Consider the following 23,791-nt stretch of genomic DNA (forward strand, 5'->3'; position numbering starts at 1 on the left):
CATTTCTGGATTAAATCCCAAACATAAGTTTTACTAAAAGAAACATTCAGTTTACCTGCCATGCCAGTAATAGTCCTTAAATGAAATAGTTATTCAGCCCCAAAACAATTCGAATTTTCAGGTTGTTATAACGGTTTAAAACTTCAAGATTTCCCAAATTCATTCTGATCAACCCGTCCACGATAGGATTTTGAATGAAACACCATTGGTTCTTATGTAAATAATTTTCATGAGCAACTTCCTCTTTATCTAAGGCAATTTTCCAGTTCTTACAATGGGATAGTTAGTATCATTATACCTACTCCCAATTAACTTCCAATAAACGTGTCCATTAACTACGTACCCATTATCAAAGATAATAGCAATAGATACAATGGAGTCTGTTTCACATTTTCCGAGAGAAGAAACCTGCGTCCAATATTTATAGTCTAAAAACCTGGTATCTCGTATCTCAACACTAATTAAAAGTTGGATGATAAAAATAAACTAAGAGCTGCATTCCCAAAAATGTTCACTATTTCACCTGTTTCTCAGACTAATTGGAAAGTTAGCTGGAATGTAAAAATAAACTTGGCCCGCGTTGGGCGCCACTCCGCCCCAACAGTCGCGTTGACCTCGCGTGAACGCGCCGTTATTGCATTTTACCCTCCTCTTTCCTTTATTGGACAATTCGCATCAAGAAAGGGAACGTTTTCTACGTCTACTTTCTTAAATAACTCAGTCTCTTACACTCCGATAAATTCACTAGGCCATTATGACAGTGCCTGAAAATATGTCTCGAATTCTACATATATTATATAATAAAAAAAAAAAAAAAAAAAAAAAAAAAAAAAATATATAAAACAAAATGTTCCTTCAACGGTATCTACTGTAAGCGTGCCTAATGTGTTTTCGCCTGGAGCGACTTCAAGATCTTAACCTACATGTACTACCCAAGTAGGGGCCTTGTCTCACGGATGCCAAGTAACGAGATATATGTATGTATGTATATATGTATTTCGTTACCATGTTACATTGTGTGAGTGACATTTGACACTTTTTCCCCGCGGGATGTTTTCTCTTATTTAATCAATGATCTTGATATCTTATCGATATATCAGGTTTATTGTTTTCCTGTTAAGAACATACTTATTATCAAGTTACTCTCCCTTTATTAATTGTTGTTTTATCTGATTGATTATTACCAAAACATTGGTGGTACCCCACACTTATTTATATCGTTCTGGAGTTTCGATGGAGACGTAAGAATAGATACTGGTTCACTTACTTATGAAGCAAAAGTCTCAGTCCTCATTGGAAGCCACGCAATTTGTCACATTGCGTTTAGGTAGAACCCTTGTTTTATATACAGATGATTTTAAATGGACGGCAGCAACTATTTACCAGCTGATAGACTACATACTCATTTGCCACTTGAGTCTTAAAAAAGTCATCATCATAATCTTCGCTTACCATACACTCGTGATGGATAGAACACGACAAAAATTTAAATATTGTCGAAACATCGCTGCGAGAGCAAAAATGTGCGCATGGAGCGAGCAAAATTGCCTCTGATAACGGTAAAAACGTTTCTGAACCAGTCACGAAGACGTTACAGCGCCTAATTGGCATGAGGGTGCAATTACGTGCCTTACAACCATTGAGATAGAGTTGAGCGTGACATTCGTTGCGAATACACGAGTGATATTGATTTATAAATCATTCAACGGTATGGACATTTTGAAATTCCCGTTGGTAGGGCAGAACTATTCTAAAAAGCTGAATTTGTTGCTAGTATGAAAATCTGTTTGTTTACTTATTATTACATAATTATTTCAATAAGCTCAAACAATGCCTAACGATATACTCTACCAATCAACCGTTGATACAATAAAAAAATTATACAGTCCAATCGAAAAGAAAGATTCGAAAAGAAGACAAAAAGGGGATCAAATTAGAATACTCAATTCCTATTTAACTCCTATCACAAATACGTTGCTAACCTTGAAGGAAGTGATCTTCGAACAGACATGCAGAAACTATACACTCCCGAGAGATGCATATAATCTTAATGATCAATTCACCATTGCCCAGTATGATAGCATTAATCCTGTGCATTGTGAGCAAGCAGGTGTCCATCATATCGATTGTAATAATGAAACAGTTATCCCTTAAACTGTGGAGTTTCGTCGAAAATCCACAATCCATGTAACTAGGCTGTAATATCGGTAATAATGAAAATACCCGTCGCATAGTAAAATGTATCAATTCCGCGTAATTATTGGTCAAAAAACTTCCCCTTGCCTTTCTTAAAACACGTCTTCAGTACCCAATCAATCAGTTCTGATACAGTCCGCTAGGGGCGCGGAAATGTATGGGCAAATACGCAACCAAATACGAAAGCAGTCATTTTTGTCAAAACGTAAAACTTATACTGAAGGTACAGAAGTAATATTATAATCAGTTGATTCTGAAACATTCACATAGCAGTTATTATAATTCCAGTAAATCGGATACAACCTTTCACCCACATCCCTAGACAAAGTTCCAGCATCCCTCGCAGTTCCCGTAGGTATGAGTACTTTGTATTGTTCTTATTTTTTATTCAAGCTTAGTTCGGGTCTCGGAATTAGGACAGTCGGATGCTGTAGAAGTTTTGGAGGATTTTTTGCCGAAATTCTCGTTCAACAAATAGACTTTCGTGTTACTTGTTTAGCCCGACTCACGAGCAGTGAATTCTGGAAGTATTTACTCGATTTTGGATTACACTGTTCTCTGGCCAAATTGTAAAGATTGATCTTTAATTATGGTCTCTATAATTACTATCTCATTTTATGTCGGTTTATTCGAAAGTATTAAGCACATAGGTACATATACGTGATTTTAAAACAACTACAATACTCTAGCTTTGATCTGTTGTTGATACTATTAATCTTGGAAACAAATTAATAACTTTAAATGGAATCTTCATGGAAAGAGGGTCTGTACTAGATATTTAATTTAGTATATAATTAAATATATTGGCCCACCCTTAAAAATGCATTTAATTTAAGACAGTGCCCATATTTCTCTCTTGGGCTTATTTATGTAATCTCTTCAGTTCAAACAAATAAATCTAAAATAACGTACAAAAGAAATTCAATAACACGCCCAAGTGTCCTATCTTTCCAATCTCTGTACAGCATTTGGGTCGTCTGCCTAGATCATGTCAGATTAGGTTACGCTTGCTTGAAGACGGTTTATTAGCTCAGAAAGGTTGGACCTTGATAAAACATTGGGTCTCTTTCATTAGGTATACTATAGGACTTCATTTCTATTTGACTTTGATGAATGGTAAGGTGGCAAAACCCGCCGTGGTTCTAAGGAAACAACAAAAGAAATAATATTTCTGCTCAATAAATGCTGTGTTCTGATCCAAAGAATGTGGTAAAATATAACGATCATTACACGATGCGTTTCGATTTAACCCGTAGGAGTCGCAAAGCCATGTATGAAAAACCTAAATTAGGATCAGTGATTACCAATGTCTATATTGTACATATTTGAAACTACTCGTATTTGACAACAATCAAATAGAGAAATCCTGATTCAATTCCCAACTTAGCTAATTTCTTTTAATTGATGTATATAAAAAAAAATATTTAAGACTAGCTGACCCGGCAAACTTTGTACCGCCTCAAAATCTATTTATCAAATATATTTCATATAAAATATAACCTATGTTACTCGTAGATAATGTGGCTTTACGTCTACCAATACGCACTTGGCCAGCGCGGTGGACTATGGCCTAATCCTTCTCATTCTGAGAGGAGACCCGTGCCCAGCAGTGGGACAGTAATGGGTTGATGATGATGAATGTGGCTTTCGAATGGTGAAAGAATTTTTAAAATCGGTCTAGTAGTTTTTGAGCCTATTCATTATAACCAAACAAACAAAGTTCTCCTCTTTATAATATTAGTGTAGATATATGTTCTGACTGTGTTCATATCTTAGTGCATGTAAATTGGATATTTACAAACATATTTCGAAATTTAAACCTGTAGTGGTATAAACTGTTGTAGTAGTCACAAGAAATTCATTCAAGTCATGCTAAAGTGAACATATGACAGAAGTTACATAGTTACAAACTTAGGTTTCAAATTATACTTCCGACGGTTGTCTGTGAGCTAACTTCGCTGGAATGAGCTCATTTATCCTCATAAATGAGTTCCCCCAGACTGAGGACAGCAAACAAGTGCTTGGACGTACCCTTGATAATTAAACTTTGTTTTTCCAAGAGATGTGTATCTTATGCGTGTGTAATAAAGATAATAGGATAGTAATACGTTTACGTAATAAGTATGACAATTAGCTGTAAAAATGTTGTAAAAAAATTGTCTCCATGTACGCACATTACAAGTTATAAGATTTTTTTTTAATATAGGAGTAGCAAACGAGCATGCAGTCCACCTGATGGTAAGTGGCTACTACCGCCCATGGACATCTGTAATCAACCCCAGATAGGATTAGATATTCCTACCTGAAGTCGGCCACAGATGCGCCGCTACCCCTGAGGACTAAGCTGAAACGCCTCGGAAAAGTCTGTCTCCCTTACCACACCCTTCAAACCGGAACACAGCAGCGCCTAACACTGCTGTTATTAGGCAGAAATAGGTGGGGCGGTGGTGCCGCCGGAGTCGAACCACAAAGGGTTCTACCACCTTCGCTTAAAAAATATTTAAAAAAACTTAGGTAGGTATTACCTATCGGTAGATACTACTACATAGGTTAATGTCTTTGGAAGCTATTATAATGCTTCGTACATTGACCCTAGACACGGATATAGAGGGAAAAATCCATCCATGTGTTATTAGCAATTGGTAATAATTTGTTCAAGCTCTACCTGAAGCCGATCACAAATGTGTTATAACAGGTTTGACCTGAAGTGAAGACCTTGACTGAAGTTTATCCAAAATAACTTAATAAGTTACTTAGCACGTCCTATCGTACTTTAAAATACATTACCCTTTTTATGGCTATAAAAAACAAAAACCAGCCAAGCGCTAAGTAAGGGCAAGGTCTTCGATTACAAAGTTTGACCCACCCAAGTCTTCGCACCTACATAGATATGACGCCATTATCCTCTTAATATTCCCTTAGCTACCCGGATTTCCATTAAACTTTGTACATTTTAAACAGAGCCTTTGCCACTTCAAAATTCATCGCATATTTAAAGGTTCCACAAAGAGCTTTGTTTAACTTTTTGAGCAGCTTTAGGGCGTCGGTCGCATGGAAATTTATGTTTTGAGGGATGCATCTGATACCGATATCGATATATCGGATCGGTGATATTAGTTTGCCGAGACACATATTGTCCGATACCTTTTGAATTCCATGTAATCTGTCATCTAATCTGTTAACGCGCAAACCGGAGCCTTCACTTAATATTTATGAAAACAAGTTTTGTTTAATTTGTTTTTATAAAAACGTTTAATTAGTAGAATTTTTAAAATATTTTTGTAGAATATTAAGAAATTGCTAAATCTCGTTTAGTTATTGAATATTCGTCGTCTGTTTCTTTATTTTCTATCTTAAACCACAATTTTACATTTAACACCTTTTAAAACTGCAGTGAGCGCATCGGTATCGCTAATACTTTTGATAAATCAATATCGGTATCATATCGACAGATATATCAATGCATCCCTAGTTATACTTACAATCACAGACAAGTGGCGCGATAGAGCCCATTATGCGGCCAACTTTGTCTTTACAGCGCTTTATTGCGAAATAAGTGCTGTATTTTACCGAAAAAATCTCAAAGTATAATCAGGCGTATGCAACTTAGTTGCTCCGAAATATAAATGTTTGTTATATTCAAGGCATATTGTGAAGATGTTTTTAAGAACAGTACTAGCTTGCGGCCGCGACTTCGTTCGTATAGGCTTTAGATTATGAGGGACGTACCACTGCCACAAATATTAGAGATATGAAGATAAGAGAGACATGAATCAATTCTTGCGTTTCGGAGGAAGAGTTTGTATGTCGGCTGACTTACACGTGACGCGACCACCTTACTCCTCAGGAGTCTCAGTGCACATGAGACTCAGTCCTCAGGAAGAGTTAGAAGGAGCAAGTGATTAGCTTCAAGTAAAACCTCTGTTCTGCACACTAATATGGAGTTGGTTAAACATGTCCATGGGCGACAGTCACCGCTTATGCTTGTTTGCTAGTTCCATAATACACATCAAAACATTATCAAGGAAAAAATATGTTTTATGCGTGTATGAAATGTGATTAATGATGAAGTCAATACTGACGCGCATTTTGGGTTTGTCCCTAACTGAGTCATATGTGACATCGGCACTCATCTGTAAATGAACCAACTAGAAAACAATAAACACGATTACAAATGAAAAATAAACAGGTTTTGAAAATTTAAAAAACGTAGAGGTTAATTTTGTTAACTACTTTAAAATTTTGACGTCATCTCAAATGAAGTTTCACTCTTCTTACTTGTGCAATCCTTCTTATTTTATATCTGTGTATATTCTTGGAAATAAAACATTTAGGGTTCCGCGGGATAATTAAAAAACCCTTTATATTAAGAACTACATCATTCAAAGTGTCTCTAAAAACAAATTAAAATTAATTATAAGAGGCATTAAGTAATGCCAAATAAGATCCGCCTACAGACCCACAAATAGACCAAAAACACAAACGTAAAACAAAAAAACATCTCACAATTGCTTTAAAATGGAATTATTCATAAAAACACAGCTTTTTGAATAGTAAAAACCCAACAATGACACGTCGAGAGGTACATACAGACAGAATGTAGAGAGCTAAGTGTGACACCTAAAAGCCTCTTCAGACGGGCTTGTTGAGCGGTGACGCGCTACCGTATATTTTAGTATCATAGTGCAATATTGCATTCATAAAACCTATCTACGCAGTCAGTTCTTTTTCATTTATTCCGATTTACCAGTTGTACATTGCTTATATCCTTCTTACAAACTATATAGCTTAAGTTACAAAATCTAACTTCACCTATCAGCGTAATCAGGTAAATAAGCGAAAATAGAAAGACGTACTAACTTAATCTTAAAATTATAATAGTGTTAGCATTAATAATTATGATAATTAATAATGATGAAGTAGAAGCAACAATCGAACATGCTATACGTGATAGTAAGGTCGCTACCGTCCATAGGCAGCTGTAATCGACACCAAACTAAATTGCCGTCCGACCTGACGTCTTTGACCGACATACTATCCAATCGGTAGGTATTTTTTGTTAGTCGTCTTTTTTGCAAAATAATAATTATTTAATAATGAAATTTACTATGTACAATTTTTACATTTACAATTAAATTATATCCATGGCTGCAACTCTTTATCCCATCGCTGGGAAGAAATCTCTCCCCATATGAAATGAAATGAAATGGAATATATTTATTTTGTTTAGACCAACGGCGGCACTTACAAATTGTCAGTTACAACATTTTTTTTAAACTACTACTGGATCGGATCAGTGAAGGCCAGGTACGTACTCCACGCTGCTCCAATGCGGATCAGTATACACGATAAGGCCTCCAAAAGTATTAAATAATATTAGAAGACAGCTTAACGTACAATCCAAAGGACGAATTTATTTATGAATGGCTCAAAATGCCTTTACTCTCACATGAGAGGCAGCGCTAAGAAGTCCACTTATCAATTTCCTGAGAGGCCCCACTTTTGACTACCTTTGTTCTCGAGCGCCGTATTATTATCTCCACCCTTTGTTTGCACATAACGTGTTAGCGTCTATTTGGCACCCTTGAAGACTTTAGGGATGAATGGGGTACATCTACATGTTATAGAGTAGATTTACTATTGTGATAATTTGAAGCGAATTTAGAAATTAGGTATATTATTAAAAGATCATGGGAAAGTACATGACTGAAAGTTCTTAGAAAATCTCAAATTGGACTGAAGTACCAATCTACAATAGGCCAGCGAGGGTGAACTATGCCCTTATCCTTATCATACTGTTCTAATGGATTTACTCAGTTGGGATCGTATTCCAATTTGGTAATAGCTTAGAGACGTAGGCCTGTATAAAATGGTAGCCTAACCTAAGGCCAGTAGAGTATTGTCCTAACATAATGGGTCATCATTAAGTAATAAATCAAAAACGCGCATCTATTCTATTACCTGTGATGGCTTTATTTCCACTGAAACATACAATTACTCTCATGGTGCTACATAACTTATACCTCCTTCATAGCTAATACATCAATAACATTATCTAGTGAGCCATCTCTCAATAGTTAGGCATACACCCATGCCTAACTAACTAACGGATTATAGCAACATTTCACAAAAATTTTGGCCATCACAACAAAAGCAACATTTACAAAACGGAATTATTTAACGGGGTCCGAATAAAACATGAGAAAATAACATTAAGGCACAGGTAAGTAATAAACCGGGTGAAACCGGGTCGGTCCAGCGTTACCCGGGTGCAATAAATAATATTTCTCATTACCGGATATACCCGGCTTTTGCTATGGAAATCGCGCGGTAATCAGAAATTTTCGTACCCATTTTGTTATTATTAACACACGTGAACATAAAGCTTTACAATATTACCAGCTCATTAAGAGTTTTGACTAAAGGAGATGTTTCATTTTCGGCCATCTCATGTACACTATATCTAAAAAACACGAATAATTTGTATAATTGAAGAAAAATACACATATATTTTGATAACCTAAAGTATTCCTGTTTAAAAATATTTAAAATAAGCATTCCTCATTGAAATATTAAATATGGCGGGATACTGTCAATGTCAAGTTTTCAAACCGGCCAATGTCGATGTCGGTCAGGGAACCTATGTGTACCCCACACATAGGTTACTATACTCTTTGGATGTCGGTAATTCTGTATTTCGCTGTTTTTGTCGTAAAGTTATTGTTACCTCAGTACTTTACAACCTGGCTTTTGTTTTGTGTATCCCGTCATTATTTCTGAATTTAATTAATTATTTATAATAATTACAACAAAACTACTTTTAAATAGTATCTGGTTTTATAGATGTAAGTGACATGTCAAATTGAAAAAGAAGAAGTTGTCAATTTGATATGTGTAAAAGTTGATATATACATATTATATAATAGTGGACTCCAATGTAAACGTTGAATAAATATGTACTGGTGAGAAGATTCGATTTCAATCCTGAATATGTTTCTGCTCTGTGCTGCTTACGATTTTGGACTGATTCTACCTTACTTGTTTACCCAGCTTATGTTTTATGGACTCTTGTAATTTCGTGCGATCGCTGTGGATTGTGTTGACAAGGATTCAATATCATCAGGTAATAAAATATACATCAGTTAGTTGTATTAATCGTGAAAGAATCGTTAATAATTTTAAACTAGGGAAGCTAATCTTTTTACATTCCTCTTTTTTTAGATAATTACAATAGCAAGACAAGGACATTCTTGGGATGACAAAATAATCAGTTATTATTGCAACTGCATCGCTGGGCAACGAACCGTACTCGTAGGTAGTTGCGCTCACATTATGATCATTGTTTGATGTTTGGGCTGAGCTCGTCACAGGATATTACAGAACCTGCTACATGATTGGATGAAAATATTGATGAAGGAAGATATTGAAAATGAATAAGTAATGTAGATACATTGAAGTGAAGAATAAATAAAATATTATCTAAATGTGTAGTTAAAGTTGTTTTATTTACACACTTAAATGTTTTAACTAAAATAAATTGGTATAGAAGTACTTATTTTGGTATGTTTGTTTTAAGTCAAGATTTATGAAAGTGAATATAATTAATGTTTATCAAATATAGGTATTGTTTCTCAATACATACAATACAATATTTATATATCTACGCCCAATCGCTTAAAAAATATATTAAAAAGTATATAATGTATATAGTAAGTTAAAATAGAATGACAGATGACATTATTACGGTAATCACTACCGCCATGATGTTTTTCCACTGTTGTGTTGCAAGTTTAAGTGATAATTGTTGTTTTTTAACAATTAAACGAACATGATTTGAAGAAAATGAACCACTACGAATTGTTCTTTGCATGTTTTCTTAGTTTTTAGTATACTGTACAAAAGGTGGCCGGGAGCCCATACATTTTGAAACATCTCCTTTTGTAGGTGATAAAACAGTTTGTGCTTCGACTCTAGAAACACCCCAGCTATTCCTATATCTGCCTAATAACAGCAATGTTAAGCGCTACTGTATCCTGGTTTTAAAGGTGTGATAAGGGAAGCATATTTTTCCGATTTATTCCTCAGGGGTATCAATGCCGACCACACGTAGGAGTCACATCTTATCTGGGGTTGATTACAGATGTTCATGCATCATAGACTGAATACTCGTTTGTTTCAATATTAAAAAAATAAATATAAGAAACTAAGTGGAAAATAGCAATTGAAAGGATTAACGCCAGTAAGCAGAAATCTATGCTTCAGTATTTTCTTAGTATGCTTCAGTCCTATTACAACGATTTTTCAATATTTATTAAAAACCTGCTTAATCACTAGTCAGCCGACCTGAAGGAACGCTGGACCTAATTGAGGTCAGATTTCCAGACCATTCAACATGAGCACTGCACGCCTATTTAATATTTCAGAAATTTTATGTTTTGGACCTATAAAAAATCTGTTTAAAAAGTTTGTATTAGGTATTTAACCTATTTAGGAGTATCCAACGATATTACACTGTATAGGATCACTAGACTGGACATGGGAAAGTTGTTTTGACGTACATACTCGTATGTCGTACACGTTTTGGTGGTAGAACCCTTTGTGGTTCGACTCCGGCGGTATCACCGCCACACTTATTTCTACCTAATAACAGCAGTGTTAGGCGCTGCTGTGTTCCGGTTTGAAGGGTGTGGTAAGGGTGTCCCCCTTACTTTTACGAGGCGTTCCAGCTTGTCCTCCAGGGTAGCGGCGCATCTGTGGCCGACCTCAGGTAGGAATATCTAATCCTATCTGGGGTTGATTACAGATGTCCATGGGCGGCAGTAGCCACTTAACATCAGGTGGACTGTAAGCTCGTCTGCTACCCCTATATTATAAAAAAAATCATATCAACTGTCTATGAATCTAAGATAGCAGTGTGAAGCGGGGTTTACTGGTTTGAAGGGTATGAGTAAGAGATGTATGATGGAGTATGTATATGAAATAATTCTGACCAGCAACGTTATTGTAGTAAGCATACCTACATCATAAAAATATAATATATTTTTGTAATTGGTAACACAGATTCATAATACAGAAAACACCTAACGTTATCTGTATATGTATATTCTTAGTCTTGATGTCACATACCTACAGACCTATCCAGGTCCAGACCAAAACAGAAATCTACCCGGATACGAATCGAACCTGAAACCATTTGACTCTTTGCGTACGTACAATAGTTACTTATATACTAAAAATACAGCTGATACTCATAATTATTACGCGCACGTTATTTAATTTGTCGCTTAAAAAAATGTTAATAAGTGTTTTTTAAAATACCTGTATAGTTTTGTAAACTTATAATTATTATACACCAAGATCATACAGCAGACAATCACAAAATAAATACAATCACACGTACTTTTCGAGTTGGGATAGCAATTTTTGGTTAATAAATGGAATTGAAAATAAATTGAATGCGTATTCTTGGAACGAATATTTTTGACTTTTTATGTAATTACTGTATCAAAAAAGTTATAGTATCATTATACATCATTATTTATACGTATCATCTAAAAAAAATAATATACATACATAGTTCCTACCCAACGAAATTGTAACAGTAGCACAGCGCGCTCTAGTGTACGAAACGCGAAGTATTTCGTTGGCGAACGTCCACAAACCGCATTCCTGGCATCTGTTGGCGGTTGCCGGGAACCCGGTCTACAGCCTGCGCCTCCCCTTTCGACCCCACCCCTCTAAAGCCTATCGATCGGCACGGCTCTACACAACCACGCTAGCCAAAGAGAACACTGCCAAAATCTCTTTAACCGGCCAGATCATATCAAGAACACTATCAGGCCTACTCTGAAACACACTTTAAACCAAAACTTCGCTGGAAATACAGGTGAGTGACCCCGCACCCATCTGCACTATTTCGCCCATTCATCCGCTGACCCATTCATGGTGACGTAGACAGAAACGCAATTCTATTATCGTTTTTGTGCATAGACCTATGTCGTGACTAATTGGTGTTTTGTGAATATCGTCCTACGAGAAATTTAAGTGTTAATTAAGTGTCTGTAGTGTTCGTGTTCCAGAAGAGTTAAGTACAGTGAGTCATTGCGATGCACCTATAGATGTACGCATAGGTATATAGACTTGCATTGCGACAATCTTATGCATTTCTCAACGTTTTGTGTTCTTTTTCGGGGTTTTACCAATGCATTCATACAAATTGGCGTTATATTTATAAGCTCTAACAGTATATCAACACAGGCGAAATAAAAATATTATACATACCTATTTAAAATTATCGATTTATTTAAGTCGTGGTTTATCAGTGCTATAGAGGATAAATTTATTCCTATTAGATTTTAAATAAATTTTAAAATTATAAAGTTAAATTAATTTAAAATTTCTCAATTCCAGGACGCTGTCGCAGGAGGCACACCAACAGAAAGTACACAGGTTTACGTGCAGCGTGATGACGTCTTCATTGACGACGATGGATCTGGCCTAGAGAGCGACGAGAGTTCAGGATCCGGTTGGGGGCCAGGCCCGGGCCCGGACGACGAAGACGGTAGAGGATCAGGTGACGCTCCCAACGCACCGGAGGATGACGAAGACTATGTACCCACTTCGACCCGCACCACCGTCTTTAGCGAGCCGTCTTATCCGGACTACCCAGAAGTCCCGATCAACCCGGACACCCCGGACAACACGGCTTCAAATACCGAACCTCCAATCCTACCGCCATTAGTGAAGCAGATCGATGTAGATAGTCGTGAGTAGAGGCTGAAGCATGCCAGTTTTGTTGCAATTTATTTTAATTTTTGGAACGCTAAATCGTTGAAATTATTTGAATTTACGAATACTCTTATCGGTTTAATTAAACATGTTGAATTACAGGAAATTATTTACACAAACATTTTAAACGATTTAACGTTCACGCTATGTTTATCATACTTTTTAATATCAGGGATTCCATTGTCCATATCAGAATTTCCGGTTTGCAAACTCTTTGTCCATAACGAGTCACTGATGCTACAACAAATTTGGCAATGATGACATCAATGAAACAATAGAATGAGAACACTTGTCAATTTTTTTTAATAATTTTATTCGTACCGTTAGTATAAACCAAACCGTTGGTTATATTGACGTGGGTTGTTATCTGCTTAACAATACTTTGTGCTACGGCAACGAGTAATTAAATTGCATTAATCGTGTAAGAGGCGTCACGTTCTAATAAAGGCAGAGGCTAACTGTGACACAACCTTGAATTTGTAATTGTTATTATCACTGTACTTAGCCATTTATTTGCCTACTTGTAGATGTTTCACAGTTTCCGTTCATTACGCGTGGTGACTGGTATTCTATTAATTACTCAGAATTATTGTTCTAATACTAATCTATTAATTGTCTGTAAGTTTATTAACGGTATCTTTACTGACTTAAATACATTCTGCAAAGGAAATTGGTAAGTATTCGACGGCTTTCTTTGTATCCTATACTTCATAATTTGCATGTTTACTATCATTGTCAATCTTAAACATCGTTTACCGAAAACTATTATCTATCATTTTATCATATCTATTAAAGTGTCTGTATCGCATGTCTTGTACTATCGTTCTAAAGCCGTTGAACTTTCATTGGTAATCAAAATGTATAATGTTTCATCTTTCCATTTCGTAATAGCTAAAGTAAATCCCCTTTACTTTTAGACCCATCGTTTGTCGTTGTTTCATTTGGTATTGTGATCCGAATCATGCTAATGTGTAGTTCCTTCCAATCCAAATTAATCCAAAAAATAACTAACATACTAAACGTATTACAAATGTCTAAGTCTTCGTCATCATTTTATATATTATGTGTTTTAAACTAATACTTTCCTCTTATATGAACTATTTCCTTAATTAATACTCAATACATCTGTTCTCTTTTATCAAATTAATGATGTACTCGTATAATATTGTGTTGTAATTGTATTTAAACATATTGAACGTCTATGTCTGCAATGTTCTCATTAAAGAAAAAAATAGTACATTCTCAAATGCCGTTACCGTTATGAAGAGTACTTAAGCTTTTCGAAAAGCGTTAGGTGAAGAATTAATTATAATAGACATATTTAATGACATTCCAGCTGGGGTCCCGTCCAATAATAACCAAGGTAACGAAGGAGTGGACGAGCCACGCGGCGCGGGGGAGGAGCAACCCTCGCGCCCAGACCAGACCGATATCAGCATATCTGGAGAAGATCTCAATCCTTCTGTGGTGAGTACAGATTTTTCTCAAGTAACTAAAATCAACTAAACTCTATAGATTTTTTGACTTATTTAATCATAAAAAGATTGAGGTCAACTAAAATAAAACATATAGGTCAGCATGGCTATTGGCGACAACCTGAAAAGATTTAATTAAAATAAAAACAAATAATCGCATAACGATCTCTTGCAATATTCATGAATAAAAACGCTGGCTACAAACTATAGAGTGCGCAGAGATACTTGTTGGATTGAGACCAATTATTTATTAATTAATTAACAAACTATTTAAAGTAGTGATGATAGCTACTTGACTCATTTTTAATAGACACGCCGCTTATCATTCCTTGATGGTAAATGACCACAGTCGCCCATGGACATCTTTAATCAACACAAGATAGGATTCGAATCCCACCTAATTTTGCCAGGTATACACTGCTACGCATGAACACTAAATTTGAAGGCCTCGCAATAGCCTAGGAAAACAATACAAGGAAGACATACTTATACCTTGTGCCGAAATTGAAAGGGTTCATGTGATATAGTCGCGTCATCTTAATAGTTTCTCCAATCAAGTACATACATTTTCTATCAACATAAATATAATTTTATTTTTGGAAAACCCTTGTAAGAAATGTTGTTAATGATTATTTTCATAAAATTCCAGGACCAGGACCAATCGGGCACAAATATAAAGACGGAGACGCGGCCGGCCGACAACGTCGTGTTCATCATGAACGCCAAGCCAGAGGACCGTGCCACCAGCTTCTTCGCACAGCCTGGCATTTTAGCTGGTCAGTATTGTTCTGTCTAAATGTTTGCTGTGAAGACAAATATTATTATAATTGCATGAAATTCATCTTAGTTTCTCTATATTTCTATTCGTGTCGAATAAGTATTCACGACAAGTATTTTTATGAAAGTGAAGTAGGATACCAGCAGGCTACTACTCCTGCATGAATTAATGTCACTGCCATCCTAAGACATGGGTGATCAGGCATATCTCGGATTTTAAAGAAGTCGACGTATAAATCAGGGTGATCACAAATGTGTTTGTACCACGTGTATTAAAGTGACGTTATGGCCAATTAATTAATAACAGACATAAAGCACACATGTTAAGAAGATAATAAAATAACTTCCAACTTTTAAAAATAAACAAATATTTTTAAGAGACAAATTTATTTTTATTTATTTTATCATTTATTTCAGAGAATATAAACAAATATACTAGAATTTTGACACCCTGATTTTGTTAGATAATTTTATGTGTATTTACAAACTTACCATTATAGCGTGATCTTCTAAAAGGAATTAATTAATTAATTAGCACAAGTAATTTAACTTTATGTATCTACTTCTAGTTTATAAGTAATTAAACTTCTCAGTAATGCACTTTCCTTTTACAATCTTACAGAGTCTTGCAGACATATTTAAAAGTATATTTCTAATTTATCATTATTTTTTGCCATTCCAGCTGTGATCGGCGGCGCGGTAGTCGGCCTGCTATGCGCCATCTTGGTAGTGATGTTCATAGTGTATCGCATGCGGAAGAAGGACGAGGGATCGTACGCGCTGGACGAGCCCAAGAGGAGCCCTGCAGCCGCATCGTACGGGAAAGGTCATAATAACCGCGAATTCTACGCGTGAGACGACACAGAACAAACCATGCCACGTGTTTACTAAACGTCACTATAAATTAAACATGGCCGAAAGACCAAAGACAACGTTTCCCGCCAACGAGCGGATTCCATATTTAAAATTTTATGCGTGTTATAATTAACTCGTTACACGCTTTTGTTTAAATATTTTCTGACGTGGCTAAATTTGTTCTGTGACCGTATTTATAACGAAAACATAAATTATCGATTGAATATCCGTTTTTAATATCAAGATGTACTGATTGTACTATTAAGTGTACAAACCACGTACTATCACGTTGTTAAATTAATCGAGATATGCACTTTATGAATTATTCATGTAATTTGCATTAACATTTGAAAAAATTTGTAATATCAATGTTAAGACCAACTTTTTTAAATATCATGTACGATATTTATAAGTCATGTGACAATCTTTATACGTCTTAATCTATTGAAGACAAACGAAATGACAAAATAGACTCCTAAGTACATCATGATTTTTATACGAATAAGTCTCGTGTGAACTATAACAGCTGCAGTACATACTGAAAACTCAGACTGCATAGTAATATACTGATTGGCATTAAGAACTGTGCCATAATATGGAGACCAATAATATAATGAGTAGAAATGACTTAGAATATGTTCTACTTGACTGATGTAATACTAGAAAGTGTACGTCATTCAATAGGAGTTTATTTTGTCCCTTCATTTAAAGATGATAGCTCGATTTTTGAGACCAATGTGGTTTGTGTGTTGTTGGGGTATCATTAATCTATAGTTGAATCTGAATGGAAGATCTTGTATAATGTTTTCTGTAAAAATTAAATGTGCCATCCGCTTCCTCTTCAACTGTATATTGCCAATCACGCATTAGTTTTATTATCTTCGCGTAGATTAAAAAAAAATCTCGAATTAGTCTATGGACACGTCCATATCCTTTGTATGTCTATGATGTGTAAAATAATTATAAAATAGGAATTATCTACTCATTTTCTCGTTTCCTCGATGCCGGATATTAATTAGGATATATAATAATTATGTTTATCTTGAAAAATGTAGCGTCTCTAACCACAGTAGTGACATTATAGTGACATTAGTGTAACCAATATTATGTGGTTATTGCAAATCACATCCCAATATGTAACTACTAATATTACATGTAACGCATATAAACGTAGATCTAAAATATAAAGTCTGGCATCGAATTTTATATGCTGCGCTTTTGTATAATTTATATATTGCAAAATCCATTTTTGTACTTTTCGTAAATATAATATTGTTCCTATGTAAATTTAATATAATCATATCTTCAACCCACTGTCATCCTAACTACACTTATATTGAGTTTATATTATTTGGAGATATCATTACTTTATTTTATTTATGTGTACAACTAATTTTGTTGGTATATTTTCCGGTTTTCGGCTATGAATTGAGTAAGGAATTGAATGTGTTTATTGTTTTAATATAATGTTTTATTTGTTCTTGTCATGCTATATTATAAGTTACATTTAATATTTTCTATGAATAGGTTGTGCAACGAATTTTTATTCACGCGTTTGTCCTCCATTTTGTGACCATTCGTGCCATTTTCTGTATAATATTACTTTTAAAATCTAAACCAGACGTGCTCATTTTCAACTGCTTATTAATTTATTTTACAAAGATATTGCATATGTTTAGATATCGGATGATGGAACAAATCACAAACAAATGATCTATAGATATTCGAAATGTGTGTGCTAACTACCGGATGCACTATTCCCTAGCTATTTATTTTTATCTATGGTACCACAGACAATTATAATTTATTCCAATTTTGAACTATATTATGCGGGACTATCGAGAGTCCGGCGATCCATCTAGACATATAAAATATCATTGTTTATTTTACATTTTCGAATGTATTTTTTATTGCAATAAGCTTGTCAATTACTTTTAAATAATCGTTATTGAAACGATAGTGGTGTTATTATAACGTTTAAAATTCAATGTTTCGTAAAATTTTAAACAATTAAAATTCGTAGTATGTTAAGTCGTTTAATGTAACTCGCTATCTTCGTGTGTAAAAAATATTTGAAACGAAGCACGTATTGGACATTTCACTAGAAGTGTAGTTTTCAATTAATTCTATTGATTAACTGTTATATGGATTTGTGCTGCACTTAAATGTTTTTGTAAAAAAATACTTTTGATTCCCAAAAAATAACAGTAATTTGTAACGTGCTTGTAACCTTGGTAACAAGAACGTAAACAGGTGAATTAGAAATCTGCGCAGGAACAAACTCGGAATCCTTCGCATGACATACAGATACACTTGATCACCTCTGTACCACGCACCTCATGGATTCACGTTGTGGATAGTAATATTTTTATTTATATTTGAGTTAATAAGATTAATTAATATTTAATTGCAGTTCAAGTCTTATAATGGCAGGCAATATCAAGAAACATTCCTCTATGATCAATATTTAAAAATTAAATAATCGTGCAAAATACCTAAAACCTCACCTAGTGTAAGGATCTGTAAATTGTAATTGTAAATTCTTTTAGTACTAAACTGAGTAATTTATACAATAATAGTAATATTCCCTAACCAAATACTTTGATGTTTTTTAACTAATACATAATGGACTATATTTAGTTCAATGCTAACTTAGTTGCTTTTTAATGTTTCGAAATGTTACGCGCTTTGTGGTGGATATCTTGGTGACTAGCCCTTTACCATATCTAAGTCTCTATATATAACGTCAATTTACTATAATTATTGTTAAGCTCCATACAAAATGGCGCGCCAGAAACGCCTTTGTGGTAACAATACAATCTGAATAACAACATTATCAATTAGGGCCTCAAAATAACAATTGCCGTGCGAAGTGCGATTAAGTTACTATTTATAGTTTAAAGCACTTTAGCTATGGGGCCTTGATATTTGATTTGTCATTATAATAATAAAGTTATGTCACAAGACTTACTCTTAAGGTGCAGCCATGGTAATAATAGAGCTGAGGGTACACTGCTAGTCCCTAAGATATTTAATATTGTATCCATGTACAAAACGCCTCAATGTAACAACAATATTCTATGCATTTAGTGAAACTTCTTGACACAAACAGTAAATCTCATGTTTTTACAGTATGCATATATCTTGTATGTTACAATGTTAAACTCCAAAATAGGAAAACATATTAGAGTGAAATTAAAATGAAAATATATTCATTTTAAGGCCTCATTAACTATATTAACATAATAAAATTCCGTTATTTCATTTTATTAATATTTCGTTTATTTTTTATAAATCAGTCTTTCATACGGAAAACATTTTCTAATCATAGACAAGATGTATAAATTATACTTATTATTTATTTTATTTTACTGACAAACAGGATTGGAATTTTGTTTGATTATTATTTGGTAGCTAATAATATATTTTTGTACAAATAGCCAATCCTATGATGATGAAATTTTTGATGTTTTACATACATGTGTAGCAGTGTTATTTACACAGGGAGTGTAATATGCAGAAATTGTAATTCCAAATTCGTTTATATCACTACTTCTTACACACTGATTAAATGCAAATAAAACTGATAATCTCAAATATTTCGTCATAATTAATAATAATTTTAATAAAAATTAACATTACAAATATTAATCTTATTTAAGATTATTATTGATAAAATCTATTTTATAATCTGTCATTACCACATTATTTAATTAAAACTGTTATAAGATTTATTATAACTGTTATTTATACCATTTTTATTGTTACAAAAATAGCGTCAAGTAATATTTTTGAGATGTCGTTGGTTATCAGTAAGCAAATTACAATTTAACAAACCGTTATCATTTAAAAAATCATTTTGCATAATAATATTATTGAAAGTAAATATGTTTGTATTTGGTTTAACCCCAAAAACCAATGATCATTCTCCGGATATTATTGGGGTGCAATTAACATAAGAATAACATGTGAACATCAAACAAATTGCACTATTACTTTTAATAAAACGCGTTATTAAAAGACAGACATAGCTTTGGTATATTTGCAACGTGAAGTGATAAGAGGTAGTGATAAAAACTATAAATAAATCCGTCACTCGCAGAAGTATATTTTTATTGTTTTCATGTGACTAGCTTATGATAAGGCAGTTAGAATAAGGGTAGGCATAAACATATTGATGTCCACCTTGTAAATAAGCTCCTTTACACTTAGGTAAATATACAGGTCATATGAACAATTGTGTTGTTTTATTTATTTTATATTCCTTTTTATTTCCTTCGTTTAAGAAATTTCATTTATTTATACCCACAGGTGTAAATTAAAACTTTGTTTTATTTTATTTGAGCCTGACTATTTTTTTTGTCCAAAATATTCCTTTTTCTTGTGAGATTAACTCGAGGAATCATACTTAAAACCTATACGTTAAGGCTTAGGCAGCCCATATTACGCTATAAGCTATATCATTACGTATTCGAGAATTCCGTAAGCAGTTATTTTTATGTTACTTTTTTCCCCCTTTCCACCATGTCAGCGAACATAAGTAAAACTCTTCCCCTCTTCCTCCCCTTAACTTAAACAGACATTGGTATTATAACCTTCTACAAGCTTTGACCAAAACAAATACCCCAATTCGATGTTTACACAATACTTAAATGGTCAAACAAAAAAAAAAACAAGATGAGAGTTAATAGATAAATCATCACGTTTATACTTACTCCGTGATATTTTAGGTATTTATTTAATACAAAGTAGAGTTCACACCTATGATTAGTCTATGAAAAGTATAATTTGAATTAAAATTAAAATAGGTACTTAAAAAACTAAAAGTAAAAAGTACAATTCAATGGAACACCAAAATCCAACTTTTAATCAATTGTAAGACCTCTACTATACATAATCTTCATTGTCTTCCTTGCCCGCTATTATTCTTTTTTTTATTGCGTAAGTATTCTTTGAATATACAGTATACACCTAGCCGGAAATATATTTCTAATTAAAATGTTCTGATACATTTAATTTTTTTTTTGTTTATTGTTGAAATATTAAGGTAATATAAATGGAACCTTAAATATAATAGTAATTAAGTTCGTCATCTATAATACAATTTCATTTATTATATCGTATTTAACCATATTTAAAGAAGGGATCCGCTAGCAATCGTTTATTTATATGAAAAGATTCTATTTAATTACCTTAACGCCTATGGTCATATCAATAAATTGCCAAAATTAAGCAACAATATAAATGAATAATTAATATAACCTACCTTGAACTGAGTAGTAAATACCTTTTCACTGATTTTAGAACTTGCCGCGATGATTTTAGGTTAGGTTGGCAAGCACGAAAACCACAGATAACATAAAAAACAAACAACTAGTAAAACGCGCGTTCAATTCTTTACACTATTTACATATCAATTTAAAAAATGTAATTAACTTAAACAACATTTAAGAAAACTAATGAAATAATTACAATTTTAATATCATCTTTTACATTTAATTTCCAATGCATGAGGCCAAGTAACAGTTCAAATAATGCAAAAAACACTAACAAAAACATCTAATATCAAATAAGGTCACCTAGAATACACTAATCTATAAATATCATAAATATTGTAATGTAAAATCGTTTATACAAAGATTACAGTATGTCCCGTTATGTTGAGTCACGTGTGTATACACCTTAAAAATTATAAAACTATTTCGCATACGATCGTCAGAGGCAGCGTGGCCGAGTGGTCTAAGGCGCTGGTTTTAGGCACCAGTCCGAAAGGGCGTGGGTTCGAATCCCACCGCTGTCAAATTCTTTTTATTGTTTACTTTTGTATATTTAGTTTCGTTACGTTTTATTTTATTATTTAACTAACGAATTTACAATAAAATATACGTTAAATTTATTTTATAATTCATGTTATTTTGTTTCATGTAATAATAACTACATTATGATATTTATAATTTGTTTTATAAATTGTATTAATAGCCGAAATTAATAATTCTCATAGTATGAAACATAAGATCAAAAAGTTCAGATTATGTTAGGTTATCAACGACAAAAAATATTTTACAAATCCTTAAAAATATGTGACGATATCAACCACGGTAGGCCACATATATTGCCGTCGGTTTGTCAATGTCCATAGATTACATGAACTAGGAGAATTAACATGCAGTGTAACATTAAACTCTGGATTGCGTATTGACGCTCGTTGGTTACTATCCCATAATGGCTACTTTTACCATTTAAACCATTACCATTTACCCAAATCTCGATAGTTTCTCGCACGGCTCTTAATAAAACAGGAAGTCAAGATTGACATCAAACTGCTAAACGAGTCCTGTTCGAAAGATAAATTTAAACTGGTTGTCAAATTGGTTATTTATTCGAAAGTAATTAATTAGTGTTGTACCTAACCGCCCACTAATGAATAACTGGTTTGGTGACGTGAGAAATCAATTTCGCGAAATGTTTAATTGCACGACATTTGTCATAACTGCACTTTCTCTATGGCTGTCCGTTATTTTTCTATAAAAAAAATCTATGCATTTTTAATGCTGTCACTTCTTGAAAATGATTTACGGATATACAATCTTGTGTTTTATTTAAATTTTGTTACAAAGTTACAAAAAATATAATTTGTCTACATAAGTAATATTTATATTGAGGCGATTTTTTTACAGCTTGGGAACAAAGAAGCCAGTTGCTTTTGCTATTTCCATGCAAAAAACCATTTTGTCTAATCACTATACCTACTTTGGATAAAGGAGGATGTTTTGTTATGTATTTAATATAAAAATATGGTAGCCATCAGTTTTGTAAAGTATTATTTATATTTAAAACAGAAAAAAATATCATAAATTGTTAATATCATTGTTACTGTTTAATATTTTTTCCACTTATCAAATGAATTAAGAAAAAATAAAAAAAAATAAACAATAAAAAATAATAAAAAGAATCTCTCCGGCGGGGAATCGAACCCCGGTCTCCCGCGTGACAGGCGGGGATACTGACCACTATACTACCGAAGACTTATTAGTTCTGTTAAAAAATATTTATATCTACTGTATAGCTACGTCACACTTACAAAGTTGGTTGTGATTATTTATAACTTATCTTATTTATCGATCCGATCGCGTGGTTTCTGACTTCGTGTACATTTTAAACGCTTAAGAAATAATAAATTAATAGAAAGAAATATTATTAGACCACATTGTGTTTGAAAATATGACCAAAGGAAGGTAATTTTTAATTGATATAGATACCAGATTACCTACAAAATATATCATAAGGATTACTTTTGTTCAAAAAATACATACAGCCTACAGAGGAACTCACAAAATTGTCCGTTACAATATTTTTTTTCTACTAGGTACTAGCGAATCTAGCCTTGCCTCAAAACAAGGGTGCAGGAGAACCAATTAGTTTTAGTCTTCAGTTTTTAATGCGTCGATCAACAATTACTACTTGTTGTTCGAAATATTAATGATAATTTATGTAGGTTTTTAAAACATTTACTTATCTATTAGAAAGTAAAAATAACGGATTATAAATACCATATAAATCTCCCAATCGATAGAACCCATTACGATCGATATAACTTTACGCATTTATTATTTTAAAATAAATCTATACCTAAATTATGAGACAGACGTGCTACCTGATGGAGTGTAGTCACCGACAGCTATGGACATTTGCAACACCAG

General features: G+C 33.6%; 1 protein-coding gene and 2 non-coding genes across 4 annotated transcripts in view; 2 read left to right on the forward strand and 1 right to left on the reverse strand.

Moving 5' to 3' along the window:
• The window catches only part of Sdc (Syndecan), a 318,705-nt gene extending 298,377 nt beyond the window's left edge, over nucleotides 1-20,328 (forward strand). The window contains exons 2-5 of one of the 2 annotated variants that reach the window (XM_073090696.1): nucleotides 12,607-12,961; nucleotides 14,321-14,451; nucleotides 15,109-15,235; nucleotides 15,919-20,328. In XM_073090696.1, the coding sequence (XP_072946797.1) occupies nucleotides 12,607-12,961; nucleotides 14,321-14,451; nucleotides 15,109-15,235; nucleotides 15,919-16,091 (786 nt within the window). In that variant the 3' untranslated portion in view covers nucleotides 16,092-20,328. Of the gene's footprint in view, nucleotides 1-12,606; nucleotides 12,962-13,058; nucleotides 13,658-14,320; nucleotides 14,452-15,108; nucleotides 15,236-15,918 lie in introns of those variants that run through there. The other variant, XM_073090703.1, reaches the window with a different exon arrangement.
• Nucleotides 20,329-21,811: 1,483 nt separating this feature from the next.
• TRNAL-UAG (transfer RNA leucine (anticodon UAG)) lies at nucleotides 21,812-21,891 on the forward strand. The gene has a single exon. It is a non-coding gene; the product is annotated as a tRNA-Leu (tRNA).
• Nucleotides 21,892-23,044: 1,153 nt separating this feature from the next.
• TRNAD-GUC (transfer RNA aspartic acid (anticodon GUC)) lies at nucleotides 23,045-23,116 on the reverse strand. Its single transcript has one exon. It is a non-coding gene; the product is annotated as a tRNA-Asp (tRNA).
• Nucleotides 23,117-23,791: the final 675 nt, after the last annotated feature.

Source organism: Epargyreus clarus, unplaced genomic scaffold (genome assembly GCF_041222505.1).
Source record: "Epargyreus clarus isolate Ecla_fem2 unplaced genomic scaffold, WU_Ecla_fem_2.2 ptg000003l, whole genome shotgun sequence".
Lineage (NCBI taxonomy): Eukaryota > Metazoa > Arthropoda > Insecta > Lepidoptera > Hesperiidae > Epargyreus > Epargyreus clarus.